This window comes from Phascolarctos cinereus, unplaced genomic scaffold (assembly GCF_003287225.1).
Source record: "Phascolarctos cinereus isolate Bilbo 61053 unplaced genomic scaffold, phaCin_HiC Scaffold_2;HRSCAF=192, whole genome shotgun sequence".
In the NCBI taxonomy this organism is placed as follows: Eukaryota; Metazoa; Chordata; class Mammalia; order Diprotodontia; family Phascolarctidae; genus Phascolarctos; species Phascolarctos cinereus.
The window spans coordinates 259,986,336-260,012,462 of record NW_027555625.1 but is presented as its reverse complement, the minus strand read 5'-3'; the positions used below and the strand labels follow the sequence as shown (position 1 = coordinate 260,012,462).

The 26,127-nt window shown below is 40.6% G+C and overlaps 1 protein-coding gene across 2 annotated transcripts in view; it reads left to right on the top strand.

Moving 5' to 3' along the window:
* The window catches only part of COL5A1 (collagen type V alpha 1 chain), a 302,291-nt gene that overhangs the window by 256,454 nt on the left and 19,710 nt on the right, over positions 1–26,127 (top strand). For both annotated transcript variants that reach the window (XM_020981919.2, XM_020981918.2), the window contains exons 43-63: positions 974–1,081; positions 2,794–2,847; positions 3,620–3,673; positions 3,782–3,889; positions 4,425–4,478; positions 4,560–4,667; positions 6,005–6,058; positions 8,174–8,281; positions 9,681–9,734; positions 10,125–10,178; positions 10,968–11,021; positions 12,190–12,243; positions 12,893–13,000; positions 13,227–13,280; positions 13,428–13,481; positions 15,481–15,588; positions 16,631–16,684; positions 17,905–17,940; positions 20,110–20,163; positions 21,829–22,084; positions 22,825–22,937. In XM_020981919.2, the coding sequence (XP_020837578.1) occupies positions 974–1,081; positions 2,794–2,847; positions 3,620–3,673; positions 3,782–3,889; positions 4,425–4,478; positions 4,560–4,667; positions 6,005–6,058; positions 8,174–8,281; positions 9,681–9,734; positions 10,125–10,178; positions 10,968–11,021; positions 12,190–12,243; positions 12,893–13,000; positions 13,227–13,280; positions 13,428–13,481; positions 15,481–15,588; positions 16,631–16,684; positions 17,905–17,940; positions 20,110–20,163; positions 21,829–22,084; positions 22,825–22,937 (1,701 nt within the window). The remainder of the gene's footprint in view (positions 1–973; positions 1,082–2,793; positions 2,848–3,619; positions 3,674–3,781; positions 3,890–4,424; positions 4,479–4,559; positions 4,668–6,004; positions 6,059–8,173; positions 8,282–9,680; positions 9,735–10,124; positions 10,179–10,967; positions 11,022–12,189; positions 12,244–12,892; positions 13,001–13,226; positions 13,281–13,427; positions 13,482–15,480; positions 15,589–16,630; positions 16,685–17,904; positions 17,941–20,109; positions 20,164–21,828; positions 22,085–22,824; positions 22,938–26,127) is intronic.

The following is a 26,127-nucleotide window of genomic DNA, read 5'->3' as shown; positions in this document are numbered from 1 at the left end:
CAGAGCTTAAATTATAATGATCATAAAAATGGATTAAAAAATGACCAAAGGGAAGATGTTGGGTTAGATAGAATTGAAAAAAAATAAGAAAAGCAGTTTTGAAGTGTCCACATCTCATATTTGAATTCTTCTGTGAATAGTATCAGTCTTTGGGTAATGACATAGATACACTAATACACACCCAAGCTCTGGATCCACTTTCCTCTGTCCCCAGCTCAGGTACTGTCTTCTCTTGTGGAGGGTCAATGTTAAGGACAAAATTTGACTTTTGTCTGTAATACAGAATTGGATTCTCTCATCCCTGCTTCAAAGAGCTTGCATTAATGCTAGCTCTTACTCTGGGCTAGCATTCGAAGAGCTAGCATTACTCTGGGATTCAGAGCCTACACAGTTTCAGATCCAAATACACAGGGATGATGCTGTCTCAGCCTTCCTTTAATTCTTGCTCTCCCTGCACACCTTCCAATCAAGATTCATCCTCCGTATCAAACTGCCAACCAGCTAGACACTAACTCCATCTCACTTAGTCACTTCCACTCCACTCTCAGTGACTCAGCCCCAACATCTCCTCAGACACAGGCCCCAAGTCCTCAATCCAGACCTCTTTCATCATTATGCCAGAAAGAAATTCCACTGTTGAAGAACTACTGACTTGCTCCTTTTTTCTCATCAATGCACTTCAAATCTTAAATGGCCATTCCAAACGCTTAGGGTTAATTCAAAGAAGCCTCTGTATCATCAACATCAAAGGACTATTCCGACCTTAAATAAAGTCGAAGAATAATTGACAGCTGTGGGCAGTTGGTAACTTTTCTACATATATTTTTCCCCTTTGTAAGTACTCTATGACTCTGAGAAGATGCTTTATTTTATTTTTTTTGTTCCATTATGTCCAAGCTTTCCTTTTTTAGGTCCTACATATCAAATGAATGAATTCACTGGTTTCTAATCAATGGTTTTATATCATCTATAGGGTGAGAAAGGTCCTCAAGGGCCAGCTGGCCGAGATGGAATTCAAGGTCCTGTAGGGCTCCCTGGCCCAGCAGGTCCCGTGGGCCCACCTGGAGAAGATGGAGATAAGGTGAGAAAAAGCTGTGGAACTTGGCAATTCCTTTCCTAGAATGACATGCAGTAAAAATTCCCTAATTCCTTCCTAGGAGAAGCTCCAATCTGAACAAGTACCTGGTCTGAATTATAGGATACTTCTTAGGAATTATTTTCAAGGCCATGTAATAATGGAACCCAAATAGCAGGACATAACAATAACTCATGGATATAGTGCTTTAAGACTTATAAAGAACTTTCCTCATAGTACTCCTGTAAGGTGTAGATAGTATGACTACCCTAATTTTACAGATGAGGAAGCTGAGGCCCAGATTGCTGCCCAAGGCTAAATGGCTAATGAGTAGCAGGGGTGGGATTTAAACCCAGTTTTCTTTCCATAGTATCTTGCTACCCCAACTCCTTAGTATATCAGTTTTCATGACCAGATGAGAATACTATGTAATTACCATTTTATCCCTTAATTTTCCAGTCTCTTTATTAGAAAACCACATTTGCCATTTCTCCCAGATAATTGCTTCTCTTACAAAAGCACCTAACATTAATTAGTTGGAGGAAAGAGTGTGGAGTCCTGGGTTCTGGTTGCAGTTTTGACCTTGTAATTCACTGTAACCTTAGACAGATCATATCACATCTTCAGGTGTCATTTTCCTCATTTTTAAAGTGAAGGGGGTGGGGAGACTAGGAAAGAAGGTCTCCAAGATTTCCAGCTTCAAAATTCTGTGATTCTAAAAAAAAACCTAAACAACCAAAGAAAAAAAAACAAAATTCTGAGATTTTATGATTAAATGGTCCCTCTGAGACCCCAAATTTTCTGATCTCAATCAGTAGATTGCTATAGTAAAACATATATCCATATAAATGGAAACTTCTAAACTACATAGAAATTCTTAAAAACCCCTTTTCCCTTCAGGTAACTCAGGCATCTTTACAGCCATCACGTAGCATGAATCATTGGCTGCATTAACCCTTTCTTGTGTAGACAGCACAGTAGAAAAGTTCAGCTCGGTCTTGGCTTGGGCTGAATCATCTCAGCCTCTGGAACTGATTGAGTCCAACTCAATGAGGGTTCACTGTATGTCTCTTTTGAAATGTATAAGTCTGATATTATTCTATAAGAGGCCTGGACTTTAATTGACTGAAGACACTCAATTTTGCTTTCTGTTTATGATCTCACATTCAGTCACGAAACTTAAGAAGATGCAGAGGGTGCTTTACTTCCTGAAGGAAACATCGCTAAACACTGAAACAACAAAACCTAGGATGACATTTCTATACTTTTGCCCCTAAATTGACCACTAGCATATGCACATTAAACTCAATCATTGCTGATTAAAATTCCAATCTGTTTCCCTTCCCCCCACCCAAATCTCTGATATTTTCAGACATACTATTATTCCCTGTAGAAGGAGAGAGGAAATTCTCCATTTTCAGTCCTTGTACTAACACAAAATACAAATTTATGTGTCTAAATATTTCTTTGGAAAACTGTGGCACTGTACAGGAGGGAGATGATTGTAGCAACAACAGCAGGAGTAATAATAACACATTGTGGGATCCCATGGGTAATTAAGCATCATTGGTGGATTGTGCTCAGTTAGCCTCCAACTCTGAAAAGTTCTCTCCTTTTTCTCAAAAAAAGAAAAAAAAAGAAAAAACCCCAACCCAACAACAAAAACCCTTGATCTGTTTTACTGAGTCATGTGACTGATTCACATTCTTTTCTAATAGGGTGAGATTGGAGAGCCAGGGCAGAAGGGAAGCAAAGGAGACAAAGGTGAACAGGTGAGTTGCAAATTTATTTTTAAGTAAATGTCATTTCAGACCAGTATAAATGTTCCAGTTGCCAATAGTGGGCACAGGTTGCTTTCAGTTATTCAGTCCAATAGTTCATCAAATATTCATTAAGCAATTGCATGGACCAGACATTGAAGATTGAGCAACATTAGTTGCTTAGCATTCAGAGACAAAAATGGAATAATCCCCGCCCTTGAGAAGCTTACATTCCATTGGGGAAACACAATAGATACACAGAAAAATAAATACAAAATACATATGAAGTAAACTAAACAAATATAAACTAAAACTGGGACCATCAGGAAAGGCCTTAACAACCTCTCAATTCCTCTTGTGAACAATGAGGCATGTCCATCAGACAGTTCCCTCATATTAGGCATGTTATCACTATGTGCCTACAGGTTAGAGCATTTCCTTTGATATGTTACCCCACCCACATTTCCTTACTGACAATTCATTCATTGCCTCAATCAGGCAATATTTATTGAATGCTTACTTTGCACAAGCTCCTGTATTAAGCACCAAGGGAGATTACAAAGAGAATGCCACAGTTCCCATCCTCAGGGAGCTTACAATCAAGACATGTATGCACAATATGAAATAGGTTACAAAAATTCCTAATAGATTTACAAACTCAGTGCAATGAGAGCTGAGAGAAGGGGGAGAGAACCATGTGATAATACATTTGAGCCTAGTAGTTCAAGTGCGTCTGTGTTATCAGAAACTCCTCTGAACTTCTCTCTGTCTTGCCTTCTTACAGGGCCCACCAGGTCCTATAGGTCCTCAAGGCCCCATTGGACAGCCTGGCCCCTCTGTGAGTATTCATCATTATTGCTAATGCTGAGGCACAACTACTCTTCCTGAACAAACCACTTCACCATTTGGATGGGTTCACACAATGTACTCAATTTTGTTTCCACAGGGAGGTGATGGAGAGCCAGGTCCACGGGGCCAGCAAGGTCTTTTTGGGCAGAAAGGTGATGAAGGTCCAAGAGGTTTTCCTGGTCCCCCAGGGCCAGTTGGATTGCAGGTAACTTCACAAAGAAGGGAATAGTGCTCAGTGTGACACACATCTTGATGAGCCAGAGGCGTGATACAAAAACTCAGGATTATATTTCTGTACTTTTGACCCCTAAATTATCCACAAATGCCCAATAAACTCTTGCTTTCAACTTATTTTTTATGTTATTACTCCCTTCTCCTTAACACCTTTGTAAGGGTGAACTCCTGTCTCCCTACTCCCACCCCCACCCCTGGCAAAAGAAAGCTATATAGTTAAAATAGAATAATAAATGAAAGGATGAGGAGGCCAGACAACTTCCTATCTCCTTCTAAGTATCATTGGTAAAGCATCATTATATGCTTTGAAATGCTTCCAATGCTCACAATATCAAGGGTACCCATATTTGTTCCTATAAACAAGAATATGTCCCTTATTTTTTTAAACCCTCCAAATGATTCCTGTCACTACAACCCTGTATCTGTAATGACTAATAAGTGTGTTTATAATGTATGATGTAACAGTATCCCCTGCAGTGTTCCTGAGCCATTTCATCTTCCCATAGGGCTTACCAGGACCCCCAGGTGAGAAAGGAGAAACGGGAGATGTCGGTCAGATGGTAAGCAATTGCAAGGCTTTCTTCTTGGTTGGTGGCTTTTATCCTTTGCAAATGCTGAATGCTCACTCTCTGTTTCCCTAGGGCCCTCCTGGTCCCCCTGGTCCCCGAGGACCATCTGGCCCTCCAGGAGCTGATGGTCCCCAAGGTCCTCCAGGAGGAATAGGAAATCCTGGAGCAGTGGGAGAAAAGGTGATTTTTATTACTTATTCATGATTTATAGTCAATGACTATTAGTCATAGAGAATGAGGGTATATACATATATGAATGGATGTCTACACTGAGACATAAAAGTCAGTTGTGTGTCTGTGTATTCATGTGTACACACACGTGGCATGTATGCTTATGTGCACAAAACTATAAACTAGTTGAATGTATAGGCTGATATGTGTCATGTCACATGCACAAATATATAGATTACTATAAATATGGAGTGTGTGTGTGTGTGTGTGTGTGTGTGTGTGTGTGTGTGTGTGTGTGTGTGTACCATCAGATATATAAATCAGTGGCTGCTTCTTACCTGGAAAATACAATTTGGGCTATGGTAGAGGACCCAGAAAAATTTAACTGGGAGCTATTAAATGCCTGTATACACATCAACAGCCTCCTTGCAGGAAGATTCAAAACCATCAAAACTCTTCCTCAGAGTCTCTGAGTCTCAGTTTATAATAAGGGGATGTGATAATAGTGTTTACCTCACTGGCTTATTGTGAGAATCAAATAGGTTAATGAATGTAAGTACTTGGCAAGCCATAAATATCAGCTATTATTATTATTCCTATACCTTCCAGCAGCTAAGTATTGGAAAGGAATAAGAAGCTCTGTCTTGAAGCATCATAAAACCTAGTCTTAAAATTTCCATTTTTAGTCAAATTGTTATTTGCCCAGAGCTCTTTATCTTCTAGACATGATATGGTTTCTTCCTTTCTTTTTCCACGTTGGTACCCATGAGTTCTCACCACTTTGTAAACATTTAACATTTTTCCTTTGTATGAAAAGAAGGAAATGGATGTGAAACCATCTACATACATTCCATATGCAGTTTGCAGTATATTTCTTTTTGACTTCAGGCTTTACATGAAAAGAAATCTTCCATCATTGATTTTTTTTAAACAGTAAAGGAAATTAAGGAGAAACTTAGCATTCCAAGAGCAAAAAGAATTTCAGGATTTTTTCTGCCAACAGATGTGCACTGAAGTGTCAGGCAGTGTGGAGCAGCTGATAGTGCTGGCACCAAAAGATGATCTTATAAGCATATTCTTCCTCTATAGCAAAAGAAATACTCAAGGAGAGGCAGCATGATGTAATGGAGAGGAGACTGCACTTGGAGTTAAGAAGACCTGGGTTCAAATCCTATCTTAAGTCACTTAAGCTCTCTGGTTTTTAATCTCCACATCTGTAAAATGGGAGTAATGCACCTTTAAGGTCCCTTCCAACTCTAAATCTACAAGCCTATGCATCTGGTATTAAATCCTCTGCACTCTATTTATTTTCAGTAGGATAATTGTGTTTCCTTTTCTTCTAACAGGGTGAGCCTGGTGAATCTGGTGAACCTGGCCTTCCAGGTGAAGGTGGTCTCCCGGTAAGTGGAAGAGCTTTAAGCATAGACAGAGATGTGCTTTCATCCAGATGAATGATGATGGGCATGGATAGAAATGTAAGCAGAGTGTTTCATAACAAAGTTATATCCCTGGACTTTTCTCTCATTAGAAAATGAGACTTTGAAATTATGCTGTGAATTGAAGTAGGATGATTTACAATCCTTCATTTACACCCTCATTTGGTGTGGCGGTGACCTAGGACTCTTCAAGGTTTTGTTAATGGAATATAAGCTCTGATGGATTCTACCATAAAACAAGGGCTTGGAGTATGGCTCCAGACATAGACTGTGTGTTTGGCTTCCAAGGACCAACCTAGCTAAGCCCTAAGATGCTCACAGCCAGAATCTTGACCACCAGGTGATAATCTTTCTAGCTGCTGAAATTTATAAAACCATTGACTTAGGCACAGAGGAGTCACAATCTCTGTGTGGAAGAGTACTCACATTAAAAAAAAAATCATGTATCTCCAAAAATACGTGGAGAAAGATTACATTCAATACTGCTATTATTGTTATTGTCATTATCATTCTTCTAGCCAGTTACTAACATATGTATGGAATGTTCTTATTACTAGTAACAATTGTACATAGTCGCTAGCCTATGGTACCTTATAAGCCCAAAGAAAGAGAAATCCTATACAGGTATTCTTGGGGGACAAGTTAGGATGGAAGAAGTTTTTTTTATCCTCTCTCATTCTCTTCCCTCCCTCCTATCTCTCTTTCTTTTACTCTCTTTTGCCATGTCATAAGAGGATTAGAAGGAAGCTTTCATCCCTTCCACACTGTTAGCCCTGAGAGGCTAGAAGCTGAAAATCATGCTGAATGATGTTAACAACAATGCATCCCAGCCTTACTACTCATGAGCTAGAGCAAGTTAGGATGCTTCTTAGGGCATCAGTTATCTCATCTGTAAAATGATAATGTTGGCTTGGCCCAAAGAAGAGCTATAAGAAGAATTTTTCCCTTCTTCACAGGGGTGGGGCTCTTGGGTGTGCAACTGAAGTGTCAGGAATTTTTCAGTATGCTGGCTAATTTTACTGAAGTGTTTTTTCCCTTCTTGGAAATTGAGGTAATATAAAAATAAAACCTATCAGTAACAATTATTTTAAAAATCAGAGTTGGACCAGATCAGGGATTCTTAACCTGGGATCCATAGACTCCCAAGGCATCCATATAGATTCTTGGAGGAAAGGAGTTCATGAACTTGGATAGGAAAAAAAAAATCTATATAACTGGTTTCCTTTGTACTTTATTTTGTGTACTTAAGAGCATTATTCTCGGGGCAGCTAGGTGGCGCAGTGGATAGAGCACCGGCCCTGGATTCAGGAGGAGCTGAGTTCAAATGCGACCTCAGACACATAGCATTTACTAGCTGTGTGACCCCGGGCAAGTCACTTAACCCCATTGCCTAGCCAAAAAAAAAAAAAAAGAGCATTATTCTCATAAAAGGTGCAAAGGCTTCACCAGACTGGCAAATGAGTCCATGATACAATAAAGTTTAAGAACTCCTGGACAGATGACCTCCTCCAAGGACTCTTCTAACTCTAAATCCAATTGATGATCCCTGAGTGAGACTTTGAGGTTTTTGTGGACTGCTGGGTTGGTCAGGCTTCTCTATACTGCTGCTGCTGCTGCTCCTCTTCCTCCTCCTCCTTCTTCTTGTTTTACTATTACTTCTTCTTCTCCTGCTTCCTCTTCTCCTCCCCCTTCTTCCTCTTCCTTTTCCTTTTTATTCTCGTCTAAATATTTGTAATATTATTTGGCTGGATTCAACAACATTATAATCCTCTGTGACTAGCAGTGGCAGGACACATACTCATCTAAAAATGCCAGCAGCCATACCCTTGGCATAGCCCCAGAAAGCAGATAGTCTTCTTTAATTTATAACCAACTTTGTGGTTTTAAGCTTTCAAAGCAGCTTTGTCAGGCACTCCCTCATAAGTGGTGAGTCTGTTAACTAGAGAATGGGGTGGACTCTTTCTCAGTTAAAATGTTGAGTAAAACCAGGGCCACGGAACAATGGTGACCACTAGTGATTACATAGAAACCACAAAGACGTTTTTGTTGGTTCATGAGAAATTGCCTTTTTGTCTCTAGGGACCCAAAGGAGAAAGAGGAGAAAAGGGTGAATCAGGTCCGTCCGGTGCTGCAGGACCTCCTGGGCCCAAAGGCCCTCCTGGTGATGATGGACCGAAAGGCAGCCCTGTGAGTATCTGCTCAATGCCTAGGGAAGAGGCCTGATGGACTCCTGAGTGCCGCATCCGAGCAAACAGCAGAAGTGTCATTCTCTAAATGTAATTGTAATTCCCTGAGTGTCAAGTCCGTAATTCCACGTTGTACTGTAGCATGTTTTTGACAGTACTGTTGGTCACAAGTACAGTGCCTGAGAGTCAGCAGGCATTTCACTGATCCACGCTTTACATCACTCCTCCAGTGTGTTATCCTTCCATATGACAAAAGAGGAACTCTAAGTCAAAAGATCTGATTTTCAGTCCCAGCTCTACCATCCACTAGCTGTGTGACATTAGGCACATAACTTAACCTCTCTGAGTCCTCTTTCTTCTTCTGTCCAAAAGGGGTAAGAATATCTGCTTTCTAATTTTCACAATAATCAGGTACTATATAAACATAAGTATTCCCCATTGTTAAGGGCAGCTAGATGACGCAGTAGATAGAGCACTGGGCCTGGAGTCAGGGAGACATCATCCTGAGTTCAAATCCAGCCTCAGATACTTACTAGCTGTGTGACCCTGGGAAAGTCACTTCACCCTGTTTACTTCTGTTTCCTCATCTGTAAAATGAGCTGGAGAAGGAAATGACAAACCATTCCAGTATCTTTGCCAAGAAAACCCCAAATGGGGTCATGAAGAAGAGTCAGATATGACTGAAAAATTACTGAACAACAGTAATTCTCCATTGTTGAAACACTAGTTGACGAAAGAGCATGGTAAGTGGTTAGAACTGGGAAATGCTGATAAAAAGCTGGAGGGCTTTCTGAAGTCCTACTAGAGAAATATAGCTGGTATAGACTAGGTAGAAAAACTTTAATTTGCTAAAATAGGGACAGGGGTAGGGATTGACCCATTATTTCATTGCTATAGAGAATTCCTCAATAAGCAAACTCTACCAAGGCAGGTTGGGAGTTTCTCTGAAACTTTTCACCTTGGATAAATTGTCCAGACCACTGATGAATTAGGTGACCTACTCAGGATCACGTAACCAATATGTGTCAGAGAAAGGATTCCAAACCAGATCTTCCTGGCTTCAAGACAAGATTTCTATTCACTATCAGGGCTGGAAAACCTGCAGTGCCACAGGTTCTCCACCTCTGCCCATGATGCCTATCAAGACACTTTATAGGAAAGATTCATTTACATATAAAAAATGACCTTGATAAATGTATGTCTTTGGTTTCCTTATTTCTAGTGGAAATACATTCCTATATGTTACATTAGGAGATGCATTCAGTGTGATGATGAAGACACATTGTGGCAACAGTCAGCTGAGAGAACAAGATATTGTTGGTGTGATGGGCTAAGTGGTGTGATGTTCTCAGCTGGATGGATAATGGATAATGACCTGGAGATGTTTTTTCTCTTTTGAGGGCCCTGTTGGTTTCCCTGGTGATCCTGGTCCCCCTGGAGAACCTGGTCCTGCGGTAAGTATCAATTGGGCATGGTCATTGTGTTTTTTAGCAAAGACTTTGAGCTACTCTTTTCCCCACCCTCTTTATCTAGGAATTTTTTTTCTCAGCTACAAAGAGTTCCACTTTGCTGCACTATTTTCTTCTGACAGGCTTCAACATTTTGATGGCAATTAAAAAAAAAAGGAAAAAAAAAAATGCATTTCCTGTTTCTAAACATCTCTTCAGAGAAAAACAAATTACCTTGAGTCAACACAGATTTCATTGTTTAAAAGGGAAATAAGGATACTTTGGGGTTCACGTAGCCTGCTGATGAGTAGAATGCTTTGGAAAGGCTTACTGATTTTAGGTCCTCTGTAAGAAACTGGGAAGGTTAGAATTAACTCATTTTTCTTTCTTCCACAGGGTCAAGATGGTCCACCAGGTGATAAAGGAGATGATGGTGAACCTGGTCAAACTGTAAGTTATTTTCAATGCTCTAGAGTCTAGACCCACTAGGAATCATATTACAAGTTTGCTGGCAGAAAATAATCCTATCATTCTTACTTGGCATTCTCACCTTGCTTTGCTCACGGGGAGAAATTTGCTTCGAAGGGTTTCGGTCCATGTCTGTCTAGAGCCTAGAGGATCTGAACCAGATGACACCTCTGGGACCCCTCCAGCTCCCGCCATCTGTGCATCTATAACCACAGGACTTCTCATCCTAAATTAGATGCTGAGGTTATGATTGAATGTGGCCCTGCTTCCAACAGAGACTATTGCTTAGAATTCCACTCAGAGATGACTACTAACTCCACCCAACCACGACCCCTCCCCCCCTTCCAACAAAAGGAACAGTTGGTTGCTATGAAATGACATGCCCTAAGGGTGGGAAGCTTATGTCCAGGTTCTTGGGATTTGCTCACTCCCATTTCACAGTGCAGCAGAGTTGCAGAATGGGAGTAGGGGGTGATCATGCAGCCACAGCCAGGACATTAATTAGATGGTGTAACCTGTAACAGAGAATTCCTCAGGCTAGATTAATGCAGGCTCCTGTTAATATGATTCCAGATTTCCAGACATCTGTGCTATCATGTGCTAGGGGAGAAAAGAGATACAGTTTCAGGCTAGCTGGGGAGAACTCACAACTGAGACTCAAAGGATTATCCATTATTATCCCCCTGCAAGGTGGTTAGAATCTATCCGCTTTGGGTCATGTTAGAAAGTCTCGATTCCAACTCTTTTCCCATTTTCTTTCTCTAAATCCAGGGATCCCCAGGCCCTACTGGTGAACCAGGGCCATCTGGACCTCCAGGAAAAAGGGTAAATAGCTTTGAAGAATATCTTGGGCTTTTGGTTTTCTATATGAAGCAATCACCCATTTTCAATGTCCTTTGCTAGGAATCTAAGTAATGTAACCAGGACTTTGGTGGGCAAAGGGCTCCTGTCCACAATGCACTTTCCATTCAGTTTCCATCATCATCACAGAACAATTCCGGGCATTGGAATAGGTACATAATGCTTACTGATTGATTTGTGTATTGCCAGATAGAATGACATCATCACATCAAGTTGATGCCAGACTCTTTGGGTGATAGGTCAAGGTCTATTAGTAATTGAGGAATCGATCAGACTCCCCAGTAGGGTTACATTTCTATTAGAATTGGAATTTTGTCCAAACCTGAACAAAATTTAAAGTATTTGCATGGTGAATAACGTAACCACATGTCCACCCTCACTAAACCAGGCTACTTAAAAGGGAACTAGAAAAATGAGGCCAGACCGTAATAGTCACAGTAACAATTCTTGTCTCCCTGATAGTTTTCTTTGTGATTGTGGTGGGTAGGAGAGGGATCATTGACATAATAATAAGGGCCTATACAAACCAGAGATGATTGTGCACCACTTTTCTCATCTTCCCTAAGCTTGCCAACCCATTATTCTCTCTCTTATCAATCATTGATCTTGACCCTCTGTGTTCAACTGGGGAGCGAATGAATAAATAAATGATAAAAGCCTTTATTAAGCACTTTCTGTGTACCAAGCACTGTATTAAGTGCTGAAGATACAAATACTGGCAAAAAAACAATCTCTACTCTTAAAAAACTTACATTTGAATGAGAGAAATAATACACATAAGGGAGTGGTGGCCATGAAGGGGCTCATTGGTCAGGAAAATCACAGGTGCAGCAAGGGGGCCATAGAGCAGTAGCTTGGCATACCAATTAAGTAACTATGGCAGAGTTAATTTGTTCACATCTCCACAACTGGAGAGAAGCTTCAGTGGCAAGGCAATTGGAGAGGAGGTAGTGGTAAAGTGAAGCATTATGGGAACTTTTCTGAGATACTGTTCCATGTTTCACAGCAGCAGGGCCCCACAGTGAAGGTTTCTCCAAGATATGGTCTCTGGTGTGGGCAGAAAGCCTGAGTGAAGGAGGCAGCCAGAGAGAAGGGAGTGAATGGCTTCATGTCTATTCTCTGTTTTCGTTAGGGTCCTCCCGGACCAGCTGGCCCTGAAGGAAGACAAGGAGAGAAAGGAGCCAAGGTAACTTGCATCTTGCCCAGACTATTCTGCGTAATACCCAAGAGGGAGTTGTTTGGAAGGTTGAGGGGGTGGAGTGCAGAGGTGATGAAAGAAAAAAAAATCAACATTTAACTTCCTAACCCAGTTGTTCAATAGAAACAGCAAAACTTTGGGCATTGGCTTCAAAGGAAGTTGCATTTTATTCCAGCCTCAGAGATAGTTAACACACGCCAGAAGAATGTTAATGATTTTTTGTCTTGCCTTGGGGTGGTTCCTTATAGCATGTGTTTATGTTTAAGTGTCTGTCTGCCAAGCTGCATATGTTTGACTCCCATCATCGTTGCCCTAAGGGGTCTGTAAGAAACTCTAGGAACCTAACTCTGAGGGGTCAGAGCCATAACTTTGAAAAGACCTGAAAACAAATATTCTGGGGCAGCCTTGAGATGTCTGGATGTGTGTGACCCGGATCAAGTCATTTAACTTCTTGGGTCTCTGTTTCCTCATCTGTAAAATAGGAGGAGTGAAGGGAAGCTAGACGGTCCCTTTCAGTTTTAAGGCTATGATCCTATCAAATGGGAAAATCTTTAAGACTTTCACATGCTTTAGGGGATAGTGTGGGCATCTGAATTGCATTTCACAGAACATTTTCTCTCTTCTGTTTTTTTCATAGGGTGAAGCTGGCTTGGAGGGCCCACCTGGAAAGACTGGTCCAATTGGTCCCCAAGGTGCACCAGGAAAGCCTGGTCCTGATGGCCTTCGAGGGATTCCAGGCCCTGTGGTAAATGTCTTATGGACCAAAGGGCAGCTTGGCTTGAGTACTGGTGACCAATTCATAGTCCAAGCAAGCTGGAATACAAGCTTTCCGTGGGGATGTCAAATCATACTTCTTTAGCAAAACTAGAAGTGGAGGGTGGGGTGAGTCTTGGGGAATGAGGGGAGAAGCGTATATTATGACTGAAGGGGCTGTTGTACTTGAGCCTTATACAGAGACATGTATTTTTCAGGGAGAACAAGGTCTACCAGGATCTCCTGGGCCAGACGGTCCCCCTGGCCCCATGGTAAGTGCCATCCATTACCTTAAGCATTTCCTGATGTACAAACTTGGTGAGAAACACCTGTGGTTTTGTTTACTATAGGAAACTCTAAATCCAATAAGCCAATGTTAATCAGTCTTAAAATATAATTCTTTTACTTTTTCCTTTCAGGGTCCCCCAGGCCTTCCAGGTCTGAAGGGAGATTCAGGTCCCAAAGGTGAAAAGGTATGATGTCTGTTACAAATAAACCTGATCTCCAAGCTTCTCTTTTAAATGGCACCATCTTTCTCTTCTATTGTCTGCTTCTGGCTGAGAAGGAAGCAGATTTCAGAATCAATCAGCAGTGAATCTTTATTATGTGTGTCACAAGGTATTTGGACAGTGCCAGGTATCATTAGACTACAGAACTTCGAAGTTCCGTAACTTTGTTGGTGTGGGCTACAATAAACATAAGGCCACCTTGATTCTATAGACACAGATAATAATAGCTAGCATTTATATAGCACTTTACAAATCTTATCTCATTTTATGCTTACAACCTGGGGAGTTAAGAACTGTCATTATCCTCTTTTTACAGATTAGGAAACTGAGGAAGTTAGAAGCTAAGTAACTTGCCTATGGTCACACATATAGTTAGTGTCTGAAGTCAAATTTGAACTCAGGTTTTCCTAAGTCAGGGTCTATCACTCTACGTACTATGCCACCTACCTGCCTCCGCATCCTTCTGATAGTCAGTAATAGATGGTCCACCAAAGCTGCAGTGGCCACCCTGGTGATGAGCCTCTCTGGACTTAGATGGGCTGGTGCTCAGACAACAGAAATGCCTTTGCTCAATGCCTTTCCACAGACATGAATGAAAAGATGAAAAAGCATTTATTGAGTGTTTACTATATTCAGAGCATTTTGCTAAGCACTGGGGATAAAAAATGTTAGCTGATTTCTGCTCTCAAGGAATTTAACATCTAATCAGGGGAGACAATGCTTATGGGTAGTCTCAGGTACAAGTCAAATGGAAAGGTCCCATGCTCCAAAAGCATTTTCTTGAGTATTGTTTCCATTAATAAAAAGGAATCCATTTCTGATGTTGAATTATTTGATCGACTTTGGCTTTAAGAACTTTATTTTCTGGATCTTCGGTAGCTGTAGCTATTGCTGAGGATAGAGCTGAAGCACCTACAGAGATATTTGCCAAGTTGCATCTCCATACAAGTTGCTTACCTGGTCAGTAGAGGTGGGGCCAACTAGAAGCAGGGTCAGTGGTTATTCCCAAGGCTCTTGAGCTTATCAAGAATGCCACTACAGTGGCAACTGGTGGAGGTGGGGCAGATGGATTCCTTCTCTTTCAGGGTTACACTCCTGGATGATAGCCATAGTGGCTAGAAAATGCAGCCTCCAAGAACACAGGGCCACCTCTATATCATTATGAGGCATCAGGAAAGTTCTTGGGGTAGGGGTACTATATTATACTATAATTATAAAATTAGAAAATATTATGAAGGCTGGGAATAGTTTCCACAAAATCCTACTCTCATAACTCCTTGTGGATATGGGCTCTTAACAGTGATACTGAGCAAAGTTCTAACACTGGTGGGTCTTAATGCCAAACTGGAAAGGCTTCAAGTCTGGTTTTAACATAATGAACCTGCTGTATGATCACCAGTCTGTTGAAGATTGACCACTAAGTGATGAAATCTTTGAAAATTTTGAGCCATGAAGTAGCTTTAGTCTCTGTTCCCAAGAAGGTTGTACAGTCTAGATAGGATACAAGGCATAGACACATTGAACGTACTGAGAAGCAGTATATGCTAAACCATTGGCTATTCACCATAGGTGTAGAATGAATTCTGAGCAGGAAAAAGCATTGTGGGCTGGAGTAGTCAGGGAAAGCTTCATGGACAAAGTGGAACTCAAGGTAAGCCTTGAAGGATGGACAGGATTTGGTTAAGTGGAAAGGAGCTCAGAAAGTATTCTCTTCTAGGTCAAGGGAATAGAAGAAACAGAAGCATAGATAGAATTTGCTAAAATACTTTCCTGATTAAAGTGGATCTCCCCAAAATTCCTAGACCTCACTTTCTTAGGGAGTCCTCAAGTCTATGTACCTTCTTCCTCTAAGACTAAACATGTTTCACATCTTGTTCTTCCAAATGTATCTCCACTCTGCCTCCTGAAGGCATGCTTTTTTGTCACTTGAAAAATAGGCACATTCATCTCTCTTTTACTGCAGGGTCATCCAGGTTTGATTGGTCTTATTGGACCTCCTGGTGAGCAGGGTGAAAAAGGTGACCGAGGTCTTCCTGGACCTCAGGGTTCATCAGGTCCTAAAGGAGAACAGGTACGTCTTCTGGGCCCTATTTTACTATAGATTGTCTAGCCTTTTCAGGATAACCAGACAAACTACAGCTGTAGGATTATGGAGATTTAGAGCTGGGAGAGATCCTTAGAGATCGCTGAATAGGTAATGCATGGGAGAGCTCTTCCTAGACTCTGAAATTCTCTGCCAATATATGATGGTGTGATTATTGTCACTGTCTTCACCATCATCATCATCCATCCCAAACCCCTCATTTTGCAGATAAATAAACTGAGGTCCATGTAAAAGGCTGAAAATAGAACTCAGCTCTCCTGACTCCCAGTCTACACCTTAAAAGAGATAGACATAGGGATGAGACCTGTGGTTTCGTTAATATACGGAACTTTTAGAAAAAGAAATTCCCTTTACTAATGCAGGTTTATACCTTCTCTGCAATTTATAGTCTTAGAAAGTTGCCTAGATCATTGAGAGGTTAAGTGACTTACCTAGAGTCACACAGCCAGAGTGGACAGAGGTGAGACTTGAACCCAGATTCTCCTGGCTTTAACGCTGGTGGCTCTGTATCCACTATGATGTGAATATCATGCTGCTGCCTGTCTTCCAACTAAAAGGTAGCCTTTAGTGTAAAAGTGATTTTTACATTTCCCATTTTTACTGCCCAGGTGCCAAGATGTGTGTAAAGCATTCTGAGGATGACAAATGGTCTGCTGTAAAATAGAGGCAGACACGTCTTCAAGCAAATGAGAGTGTCTGTTGAAAGGCTAATTCGAGAATTGGCCACTCAATACTCATAATAAGGAGAGTGATAATCATTGGCATTTATGTAACACTTTAGTGTTTGCCAAGCGCTGCACACACTTATCCTGTTGGAGCTCACAATAACCCAGTCAGGTTGGAATACAATATAAAGAATAAGTCAGTCACAGCAGGCTAGGGGAAATGATGGTTAGTGGCCCTTAATATAATGATGGAGAGGTAAGCAGAATAGAACCCCATTTTCATGTGTGCTGCCTGCCTGAAGAGACCAGATTTTAGTATCTCTTTATCTTCTTTTTCTTTTTAGGGTATAACTGGTCCTTCTGGTCCCCTTGGTCCCCCTGGACCTCCTGGTTTACCAGTGAGTATCTGGAAGGGTGAATTAGTTGTGATTCCACTCAGTTTGCTTCTAGGGTTTCAGAGATGCCTGGGGGCAGGGTGAAGGACAGAATGAGGAGAGGAAATGGGAGACATCAGTGGACTTTGCCTTCCAGGGGCTGATTGAGTGATGTAGCCAGGATTCTCTGAGCCAGGTATCTGTGAGCTGGTGAGAGAGGTTGGGGTGGCCATTGAGCTGGTTAGAATTTCCTTAAAAGGAGGTAGACAGGATCTTGTACAATTTTTCTGAGTCAAATAAGGCTGCTGAGCATTGGGGAGTCCTATTTACATGCATCAGTAGGCATTTTAGGTACCCCTCTGTACTTCTGAAACCATTATGATGCCTGCTTTACAGAGTCAGTCCTCAGCAAAACTACAAAATGGATGAAGCTCTTCCTCATACCCTTTCTCTCCTAGAACTATGCCTACCTCCTGCCTGACCTGCCCTAATGCTGTCCCTGGCAAACAGCAAGCTCTTGTCTCAGTCATGGTCTACCCAACCCCTATGACAACCATTGAGCTTCCCTTCCTTGAATATTTATCCCTTCAGCTTTCACAGGGACATTTACCTAATGTGATCAACTAAGCTCTGACTTTGTTCTCCTGGGAGAGTGTGCCAGAGGACACTTATAAGCAGCCTGTGTGCATTTTCAGTGGCCTTCTGGGGACAACCTCTCCCTACCCCCACCTCATACCTTTGTTAGTTAACTCATTACTGGTTCTAATGGCAAGAATTTTGGTTCCTGCAGGAGAGTAGAGAGGGGATATACCTTAGGTGTTGGTAGGGTGTTTTGACATCTTCAGTTCACCCCTCCCTTCCTACATTTGGGTTGGTTTGACTTCATCCTCTCCTTCTGCTTTCACAAATAACATTTTCATTCATTCGATAATGACTTCCAAAGGATTCAAATAAAAGGCAGGAGCCAATGTGAAGTGAGGATAAGGCTATTGAATTTGATTGTCTTTAAAAATTTATGTTGGATCACAGATATTGTTGACTCAGGTGATGAGTCAATTGGTTTTGCTGAACCACTTACCCCTACCCCTTTTATTCTCTGTTACAAGGAAGGGTGTGCTGGCCAAGGTATAGAAGGAAGGGAGATGTTGGAAATGCAGGTGATATAAAAGTGAAAGGGAACACAGGCTGTAGAAAAAGTTACTGCCCTGGCCCTAACTTCCTGGTTTTTTTTTTTTAATCTCTAGGGCCCTCCTGGTCCCAAAGGTGCTAAAGGTTCTTCGGTAAGTGCTCTGTTTAGCAAAATCCATGATGTGATTTCTCAGAATCTCAAAGTTGGGAGGAAGCTTTCATTTAGAAGAGCCTTTACTTGACTAAGAATCCTAATCCATAACATCCCTGACCAGTTGTCTTTGCTTAATGAAGACCCATTTCTCCTACTTCTCTTTGAGGCCAAAGAGAAACAAGTCTAATCCTATCTCCATGTCAAATACTTAAAGATCACTATCTTGTGCCTCACAAGTCTTGTTGGTGGTCCTTCATTTTTAAAGAAGACCAATGACATCATGGGTGATATCTTGATTTATGTGTGAATTGGATTTAAGTGAGGCAGAGTTGTGCAGCCATCAGCCTCACTTTCTCTTCCTGAGTTATTGAAGTACAGTGGCCAGACAAAAGTCAAGATGACTGACATTGGCCAAGATGCTGTGGATGACCTTGGTGTCTTTGATGCTTGGTCAAGATCTAAGTGCTCCATAGCACCTCCTCTAGTATCCTTTATGGCCATTGGAACAATTTGTTCTCATTTACCCATTCCCTGGGGAAAGTCTTCACGTGCTTAGATAACCCCTAATTCATGGATGGGTCTAGTCTCTTTACCATTCTGATCACCCATTTTGAATTCTCTCCAGCTTGTCAATATCCTTTCTATATGGTGCCCAGTCCTTGGGTTTTAAATAATCAGGGGATCCAATTGTGTAGCCTTAGAAGTTTAAGAAAAAAAAATTCTACCTCTGTGATTAGATTGAATGGTTCCTGTTTTAGCTATGTCTAATCTCCAATTTCTTAGTTCTCAGGTAGGGGAAGGTTTGGGGAAAGGGAGGAGAATGCCTGTAGTGGATCCTTAAGTCTCTCATGCCTTCCACTGTGCCTAGACTTGGAGTCAGGAAGTCCTGATGTTGAGTCTTGCCTTTTGACACGTCCTGGCTAAATTGCTCTATCTTTCACTCAGCGCTTCAGGAACTCTTTAAGTTGCAGAATAGATTCTGATTTGCATTGGCAGAAGGAGTCTTCTCACTAGGCATTCCCCATAGGGAAAGGAAGGAAGGAAGAAAGAAAGAGAATGAAAATTCAGTAACTCAATTAATTGAGTTCAACTGGATCAGATAAAATGGTTCATCTCTAACCCAATACTCTATCTCTGTGGTGGAAAGGTATGGTTGCCCTCTTTGACTTTAGCCTCAGAGGAGAGTGTCCAAAGAAAGATGACCAGGATAGGGGAAAGGCCTTGGGGATATGTCATATAAGCATCCATTGAAGGAATTGGACATGTTAGCCTGGAGAAGAGAAGACTCTGCTGGGACATGGTAACTGTCTCCAAGTATTCAAAAGGCTGCTGTGTAGGGGAGAGACTGGGCTTCTGCTGTCTGGCTCCAGAAGGCAGAACCTGGAGCAATGGGGACAAGTTGCAAAATGGCCATTTTTGATTGGATGTAAAGAAAAGCTTCCTAACCATTGGGGCTGTCCAAAACTGGAATGAGCTTGTCTCAAGAGTTGTGGATTCCCCCTCCTTAAAGATCTTCAAGGGCGGGCAAGACAAACATTTGTCAGGCATGTTTTAATGGGAACTCCTTTTGTGTATGAATGAACTAAATCACTCCTGAGATCTGTTCCAGCTCTCCAAGTCTGTGATTCTGGGTGGACACCTTAAGTTGGCATCGAGCATGGGTTGGCTGCGGTGCCATATTCAGTCTGCATGCTGGTAGGGACATATATATCTTTAGGATCCCCAACTTTTCCTAAAAACTCATCATGGATCTCTCATTATTTTACCTAAACCCTTTATGAACAAATAATTTCCAACCTAGTTAACTCTGAGCTTCATATATTATGCTTAGCTGTGTGAAAAAGTACTTGCTAGTTTTCCCTAAATTTTGTTCTCTCAGGATCCAAGAGCATGGGTATGTAGGACACTCATTCTGGCATTGGGGTTGTGTTAAATGAGGCTGTAGTCTCTCTTTCCATCCCTCTTTTTTTTTGTTTTTATTTTTATTAGGTCCTATATCTGTCCATTCTCAGCTTTTGTCTTTGAAGGCCTTCTCTGAAGTCTTTCTTTCAAATCTTTGATTACTGAGAAGACTAGAGATATTCATGTGAAAAACTGCATTTTATTCCATAGTTGCTAGAGCTTTTCAGTGGTTAACACACATATTTATTTTTCTCTTTTCCTACAGGGTCCAACAGGTCCCAAAGGAGAGGCCGGCCACCCTGGGCCTCCTGGTCCACCCGTAAGTAGTCTTTGAAGTTTTAAAGTTCTGTGTTGGAACTCTCAGTAACCCATAGTAACATTATAGTCACAGCATTTTCCCCCTAGGAGATCTCATATCACAGGGAGAGCTCAAGGAAGGAAACTTGATAAGATTTAATCTTTTGGTTGGAGTTGACCGTTATGCTTAAGAAGTAGTATGGCAAGTGAAATGCTGGAAAATTTCCTCCTGAATTAAAGAAGGTGTTCCTTGAATCTTATTCCCAATCTTGGTTTTGTACATGTAGGTATAGATATAGATATAGATATAGATAGATATAGATATAGATATAGATATAGATATAGATATAGATATAGATATAGATATAGATATAGATAGATATAGATATAGATATAGATATAGATATATGTAAACACCTAGAAAATTAATTGCTTCTGGGACTCAAAAGTGTAGATTAGGCATTCTCTGGGTGCATACCCATGTGCATTGTGGGTGATATAAAAAAATGTAGATTAATAGTCCTTGTTCTCCAGTTGTTCACAGCCCAGCTAGGGAGACAAGATACATACATAAAACAATTAGCTATACAAGGCAGCATGTAATCAAGTGTAAAATTACTGTAGAAATTCAGAGGAGGGAAATATAATTTAAAAGTATTTCAGGCTGGAGGGATTAGAGGAGGGGGGAATGTGAGCAGAATAGAATAAAGATGTTGAATTTGTAGAAAGAACTGGAGAGGATGTTCTAGATTGAGAGAACATATGAACAAAGAATAAAATCAAGAACAAGACAGGGATGTGCTTGGGGGAATGAGTAGGAAATACACTAGACTAGAGCTGAGGATCATGTGAGGCTGTCAATGAATATATGGGAAGTCCCTTCCAGCTCTAAATCTCTGCTCCTAGGGTAGAACCCTGTATTGGAGGGTTTGAGTGTCAGGCTTAGATTGATTCTAGAGAGCCAACAGTTCTAGAGCGCCAACAGTAACAACAACAAAATGATATGATAAAAAGAGGCAATTAAAGGAGATTTTTGTATCGTATGTGTTTATCCAATCCAACAAGTATTTATTAATCCCTTACTGTGTACAAAGCATTATAGGTTCTAAGAATGGAAAGATTTAGAAAAAAAAAGACAAACAAAAAAACCCAGTCCATGTCCTCAAGGAGCCTAAATTCTACTTAGAGTATAACATGCAAACAGATAAGTGTATATATGATAAATTGGGGAAGAGGTAGAGAGAGAGAGAGCTAACAACTGGGAGGATCAGGAAAGTCTTCTCATAGGAGATCATATATAGGAGAAACACATGGGGAATCCCTCTACTGGACTGTAAGCTCCGTGAGGGCAAGGACTGTGTCTCATTGAGCCCCACAGCCCAGCATAACATATTACCCTTAACAGATGTTTGTTGAATTAAATAGAAGATTCATTGTATAGGATGAATTAAAATAGGGATGGAGAGCCTGGAGGCAGAAAATCTGTCAGTCTAATGCAGCAGGTGTGAGGTGATGAGAACCTAGGCTAGGGTAGAGCTGAAGAAAAGAAAGGATGAGTCATTACAAAGGAAGAATCTGCTGCCCTTATCATATACACAGGCATCCTTCCCAAGGTGCTCATGTACTTGAAGCTATTTCTAAATTGGTGGGATTTGCTCACTTCACCTTTGCCTCTTCCATATCACAGGGTCCTCCAGGTGAAGTCATTCAGCCATTGCCCATTCAGGCTTCTAGGACCCGACGGAACATTGATGCCAGCCAGTTGCTTGATGATGGTAATGGTGAGAACTACATGGATTATGCCGATGGTATGGAAGAGATCTTTGGCTCACTCAACTCTTTGAAACTGGAAATTGAGCAGATGAAGCATCCCTTAGGTACTCAGCACAATCCTGCTCGTACCTGCAAAGACTTGCAGCTCTGCCACCCTGACTTCCCTGATGGTAGGTGGAGGGGCAACTACATGGTAGATAGTAGGGCGCTGGGCTTGGAATTAAGAAGACCAGAGTTTGAATCTTGCCTCTAATACTTACTAGCTGCATGAACCCAGGGAAGTTACTTAATCTTCATCTGCCTCAGTTTTCTCACATGTGAAATGGGGATAATAATAGCACCTTCTTCCTAGGATTATTCTGAGGATAAAAGAAGATAATATATATGAAGTGCTTTGCAAACCTGCACCATATAAATGTTAACTATTATTGTCATTAGGGAGGCCATGGAACTAGAGATGTCCAACTCGACATAATTTGTAAACCTATTAGGTTTTTTTTTTTAAGCCCATGAGGAAGTCAAGTACTATGCTTATATTAATCATTTCAACATCTCATTTGTTGTTTAAGGAAGCTCGGCAGAGGTGTTGAGTTTTTAATTTTTTTTAATGCTCTCAACTTTAGACTACTCTTTAAAAACTACATATCAAATTTTTTTAAAATAAATTATTTTAATAGAATTTGATCCCTAGCATACAAGTAAATTCTTTCAAATTCCTTCTCTGCATTAACTGTCCACTCTGCCTTGTTCATTATAACTTGTCCTAGGAGTGTCAAAGGTCCAGAGGTGTCCACAGAAATATTCTAGAGATTTCTTTTGTGAAGGAGAAAAGAAGAAGGAAAAAAAAAAAGAAAAAAAGGAGGAAAAAGTGACTATCAGGTGCCTGACTCACTTTCTCTCTGAAATCCAGGTGAATATTGGGTTGACCCGAACCAAGGATGCTCCAGGGATTCTTTCAAAGTTTACTGCAATTTCACAGCTGGTGGAGAAACTTGCATCTTCCCCGATAAGAAATCAGAAGGAGTAAGTGCTGATGTAATTTATTTCCCTCTGAAAATTTTCTCAGTGTATTATGCATCTGGTAAGTTCAACTGGATGGCCTCAGTTTACAAATGAAAATCAGTGATTGATCTATTTCTTCCTGATCACTTCAAGATCAAGAGAACTGGTTTCCAGAAGTATCACTTAAGATTTTAAAAATAGACAAGCATAGTAAATGAGTAGAATGAAACATCAGTTGCCTGGAAATTTTAGGGAAAGGAATATGCTGATGAGTTGGGTTTTCTGGTTAATTAAGGCTTAAGTAGAATCACCTTTTTATGTTGAACCATTTCTGAAAATATTCCTGAAAATTCCTGAGTCCCCTCTCCCACCTTAGCTAATTCAATCTAGTGAACAACATTGGGTCCTTGTTGAAGGATTTTGCAGAACTTTAGCCATCATTGCTGTGAACATTAGGGGTTGCATGCAGCGTATGTAGATTTTGAAGAAGAGGGTATGGGAGATTAAGCTGAGTGGTAAATAACCGCAGGGACATCTGTGGGAAGCTCCTGCTTGGACTCTAATAATCCATTTGGTTTTTCATGAATTGCATCTTTCTTCCGTTTAATTAGATGCTGGGGTCAATTGGATTCTGATTCATTTTATAGCAGTTTCATTCTCGTCACCATTGGAATCTTATTTTCTTCAAAGTCTCTCTGATCTGTTGGATTGGGATTTAACCTCTTTATTAGGGGTGTGTGTGTGTGTGTGTGTGTGTGTGTGTGTGTGTGTGTGTGTGTGTAAATTTATCAGCATATTTCTGTTATAGTTCATCCTTTTTAGGTTTGACAATTTTGGGAAAGAATGTGTATGTGTATGCGAAAATATATGAGCACATTTCTTTTATCGCTCATCCTTTTTAGATTCAACAGTTTTGAGAAGGAATGCAAAGGCTGTTGCTGGTGTTACAGTATACTGCTATCCCTCACAACTCACTTTTATTTTTAGCGTGCTCCATTTTTGACTGTCTTGTCATAGAGAAGCACCCAAATCCTCACCTGTGAATGGTTTATTGAAGTAGGTATAGAAATGTAAAATGTAGCCTTCCTCGCTGATTCCATTGAATCATTGACAGGAGCACAAAAAACTCAAGAGTTGCGAAGGATCTCAGAAGCCAACTAGTTTACCTTATACCTAAACATTCCCAATAATTGGCCATGCAGACTCAGCTCAAAGACTTCCAGGCATCCCATTCCATTTAATTGTTAGGAGGTTTTTCTTTACATTGAGCATAATTCTACCTCTTGTCATCTTCCACCCACTGATCCTTGTGCCACTGGGGAGCCACAGAGAGTATTTAATTCCTCTGCTCTGTGACAGCGCTCAGATATTTGGACTCAGGTATAGAGGGAGATAGAAGCTTTCCAAGGTGTGCCTAGTAAGCGATGCTTTCTTTCTATGCCTAAATCTGCATTTTATCTTGGTTTGACCCATATAGAAAGAATTAATCTTTGGCAATACCTTGATTGCTTCATCACAGAAATGAAAAGGATTTGTGAACTGCCTACTGACTTCAGAGAATTGTTGATTATTCTTAATATGGTTATTTATCCTTGGGTTATAATAAGATATTGACCGTACTTGATAACAGGAATCGTTCTTGATTTATTCCAGCTTTGTAAATATACCCTTTTGGTAGTTATTCGGGGCCATAAAGATTTATGTTAGGCAAAAAGTGTAGATTTCATCTTTTTATGACTGTGTACATGCCTCCTGTGGGGGTAGAGCAGACGGGTAACTGTATTTTATAGGCGGGTAATTTTTGTTCTTAATTGCATGGCTGATTCAATTTGTGTCCCAGCAAGGTAATGAAAAGATGTGTTTGTTGACGCTTCTCCAACCTTTCGCCCTTCACAAAAATCTTGCATCAGAGGCAGCATGAGACCAAGAGAGTGGGATAAAAAGGAAAATGACATTATTTCTTAATCAGTCAGTGAAGACCGTTCAAGTGGTTTTGGAAATATTTTTTCACTAAAAGGACAAAATGTGTACTACAGCTAAATCTCAGGCTCTCAAGCCAGCCAGGTGGACATAGCATTATCATAGTAGTCCAGTCAATGTGGCCAAAAGGAAGAGGGAGAAAAACTTAGAAAAATGTTGCAGAATTCTTCAGTGTTGCCCTCAGCAGGAACAAAGACATCAGAGTTGTGCAGGGACTCACTTCCTGCAGGTCTTGAATGAAAACTGGGCAGTGGATCAATGCTGGGCCTTTATAGAGCAGAGCACATCAAAGCCAGAAAAGACCTTAGGGATTATCTCCTTCAACCCCCTGTTTCACAGATAAGGGAACCGAGATTCAGAAGTGTGATTTGATCAAGACTGCTTTGTAAGTCCAACCTCCATATTCGTATACACACGCATGCATACACACACATACACACACATATATATATACCCATATAAAACACATATACATGTATGTGTGTGTATATATATGTGTGTATACATATATATAAATGCATATACCTGTGTAAAGATGTATAACTATACGTTTATATACATACATGTATAGCTATGTATATACATGAGTATGTAGAGTATATATGAATGCATATGTACATAATATTAAAGTACTATATATACATGTGTAAATATGCATACATACATACATATATACATATATATATATATATATATCATGTGTATGCATATTCTCACAAATTCTAACTTTTAAAGCTACATCCTTAATAGCTTTACTATTAAGTAGGGTGAGGAAATAATGTTGAAACCTAAGTTCTCCTCCTAGGCCACAATCCTTCTCTAAATCGTTTTGGAAATGGGGTGTATTATAGCACACACTTGGGTCATAAGGATCAGGAGAGCTTTGGTTAAGCTGTAATGTCAGTTCAGAGGATTTGTGGATCTTGGGTTCAAATCTCCCCTGATTTGAAATTTCAAACCTTTGGGAGCCTGAGATTCAAGTGAGAAAATTCTTGTGGCAAACCTGCCCCATCTGGTTCCAGGTTCTGTCAACTTGGCTCAATTCCAAGAATTAAATTAACTTAGAAAATATCTCATTATTTTCAGCTTCCTCTGGTTGCCAGTTATTCATCCTGACTAACCTCATAGTGGGTAAATTAGAATGAAAGGTTTCTCATAAGCACAAAGATTTCCTAGTAAAGTAATGCCTTCCATTTATGGTTCAGCTCTCCTTGAGGGGCCCAGAGTATTT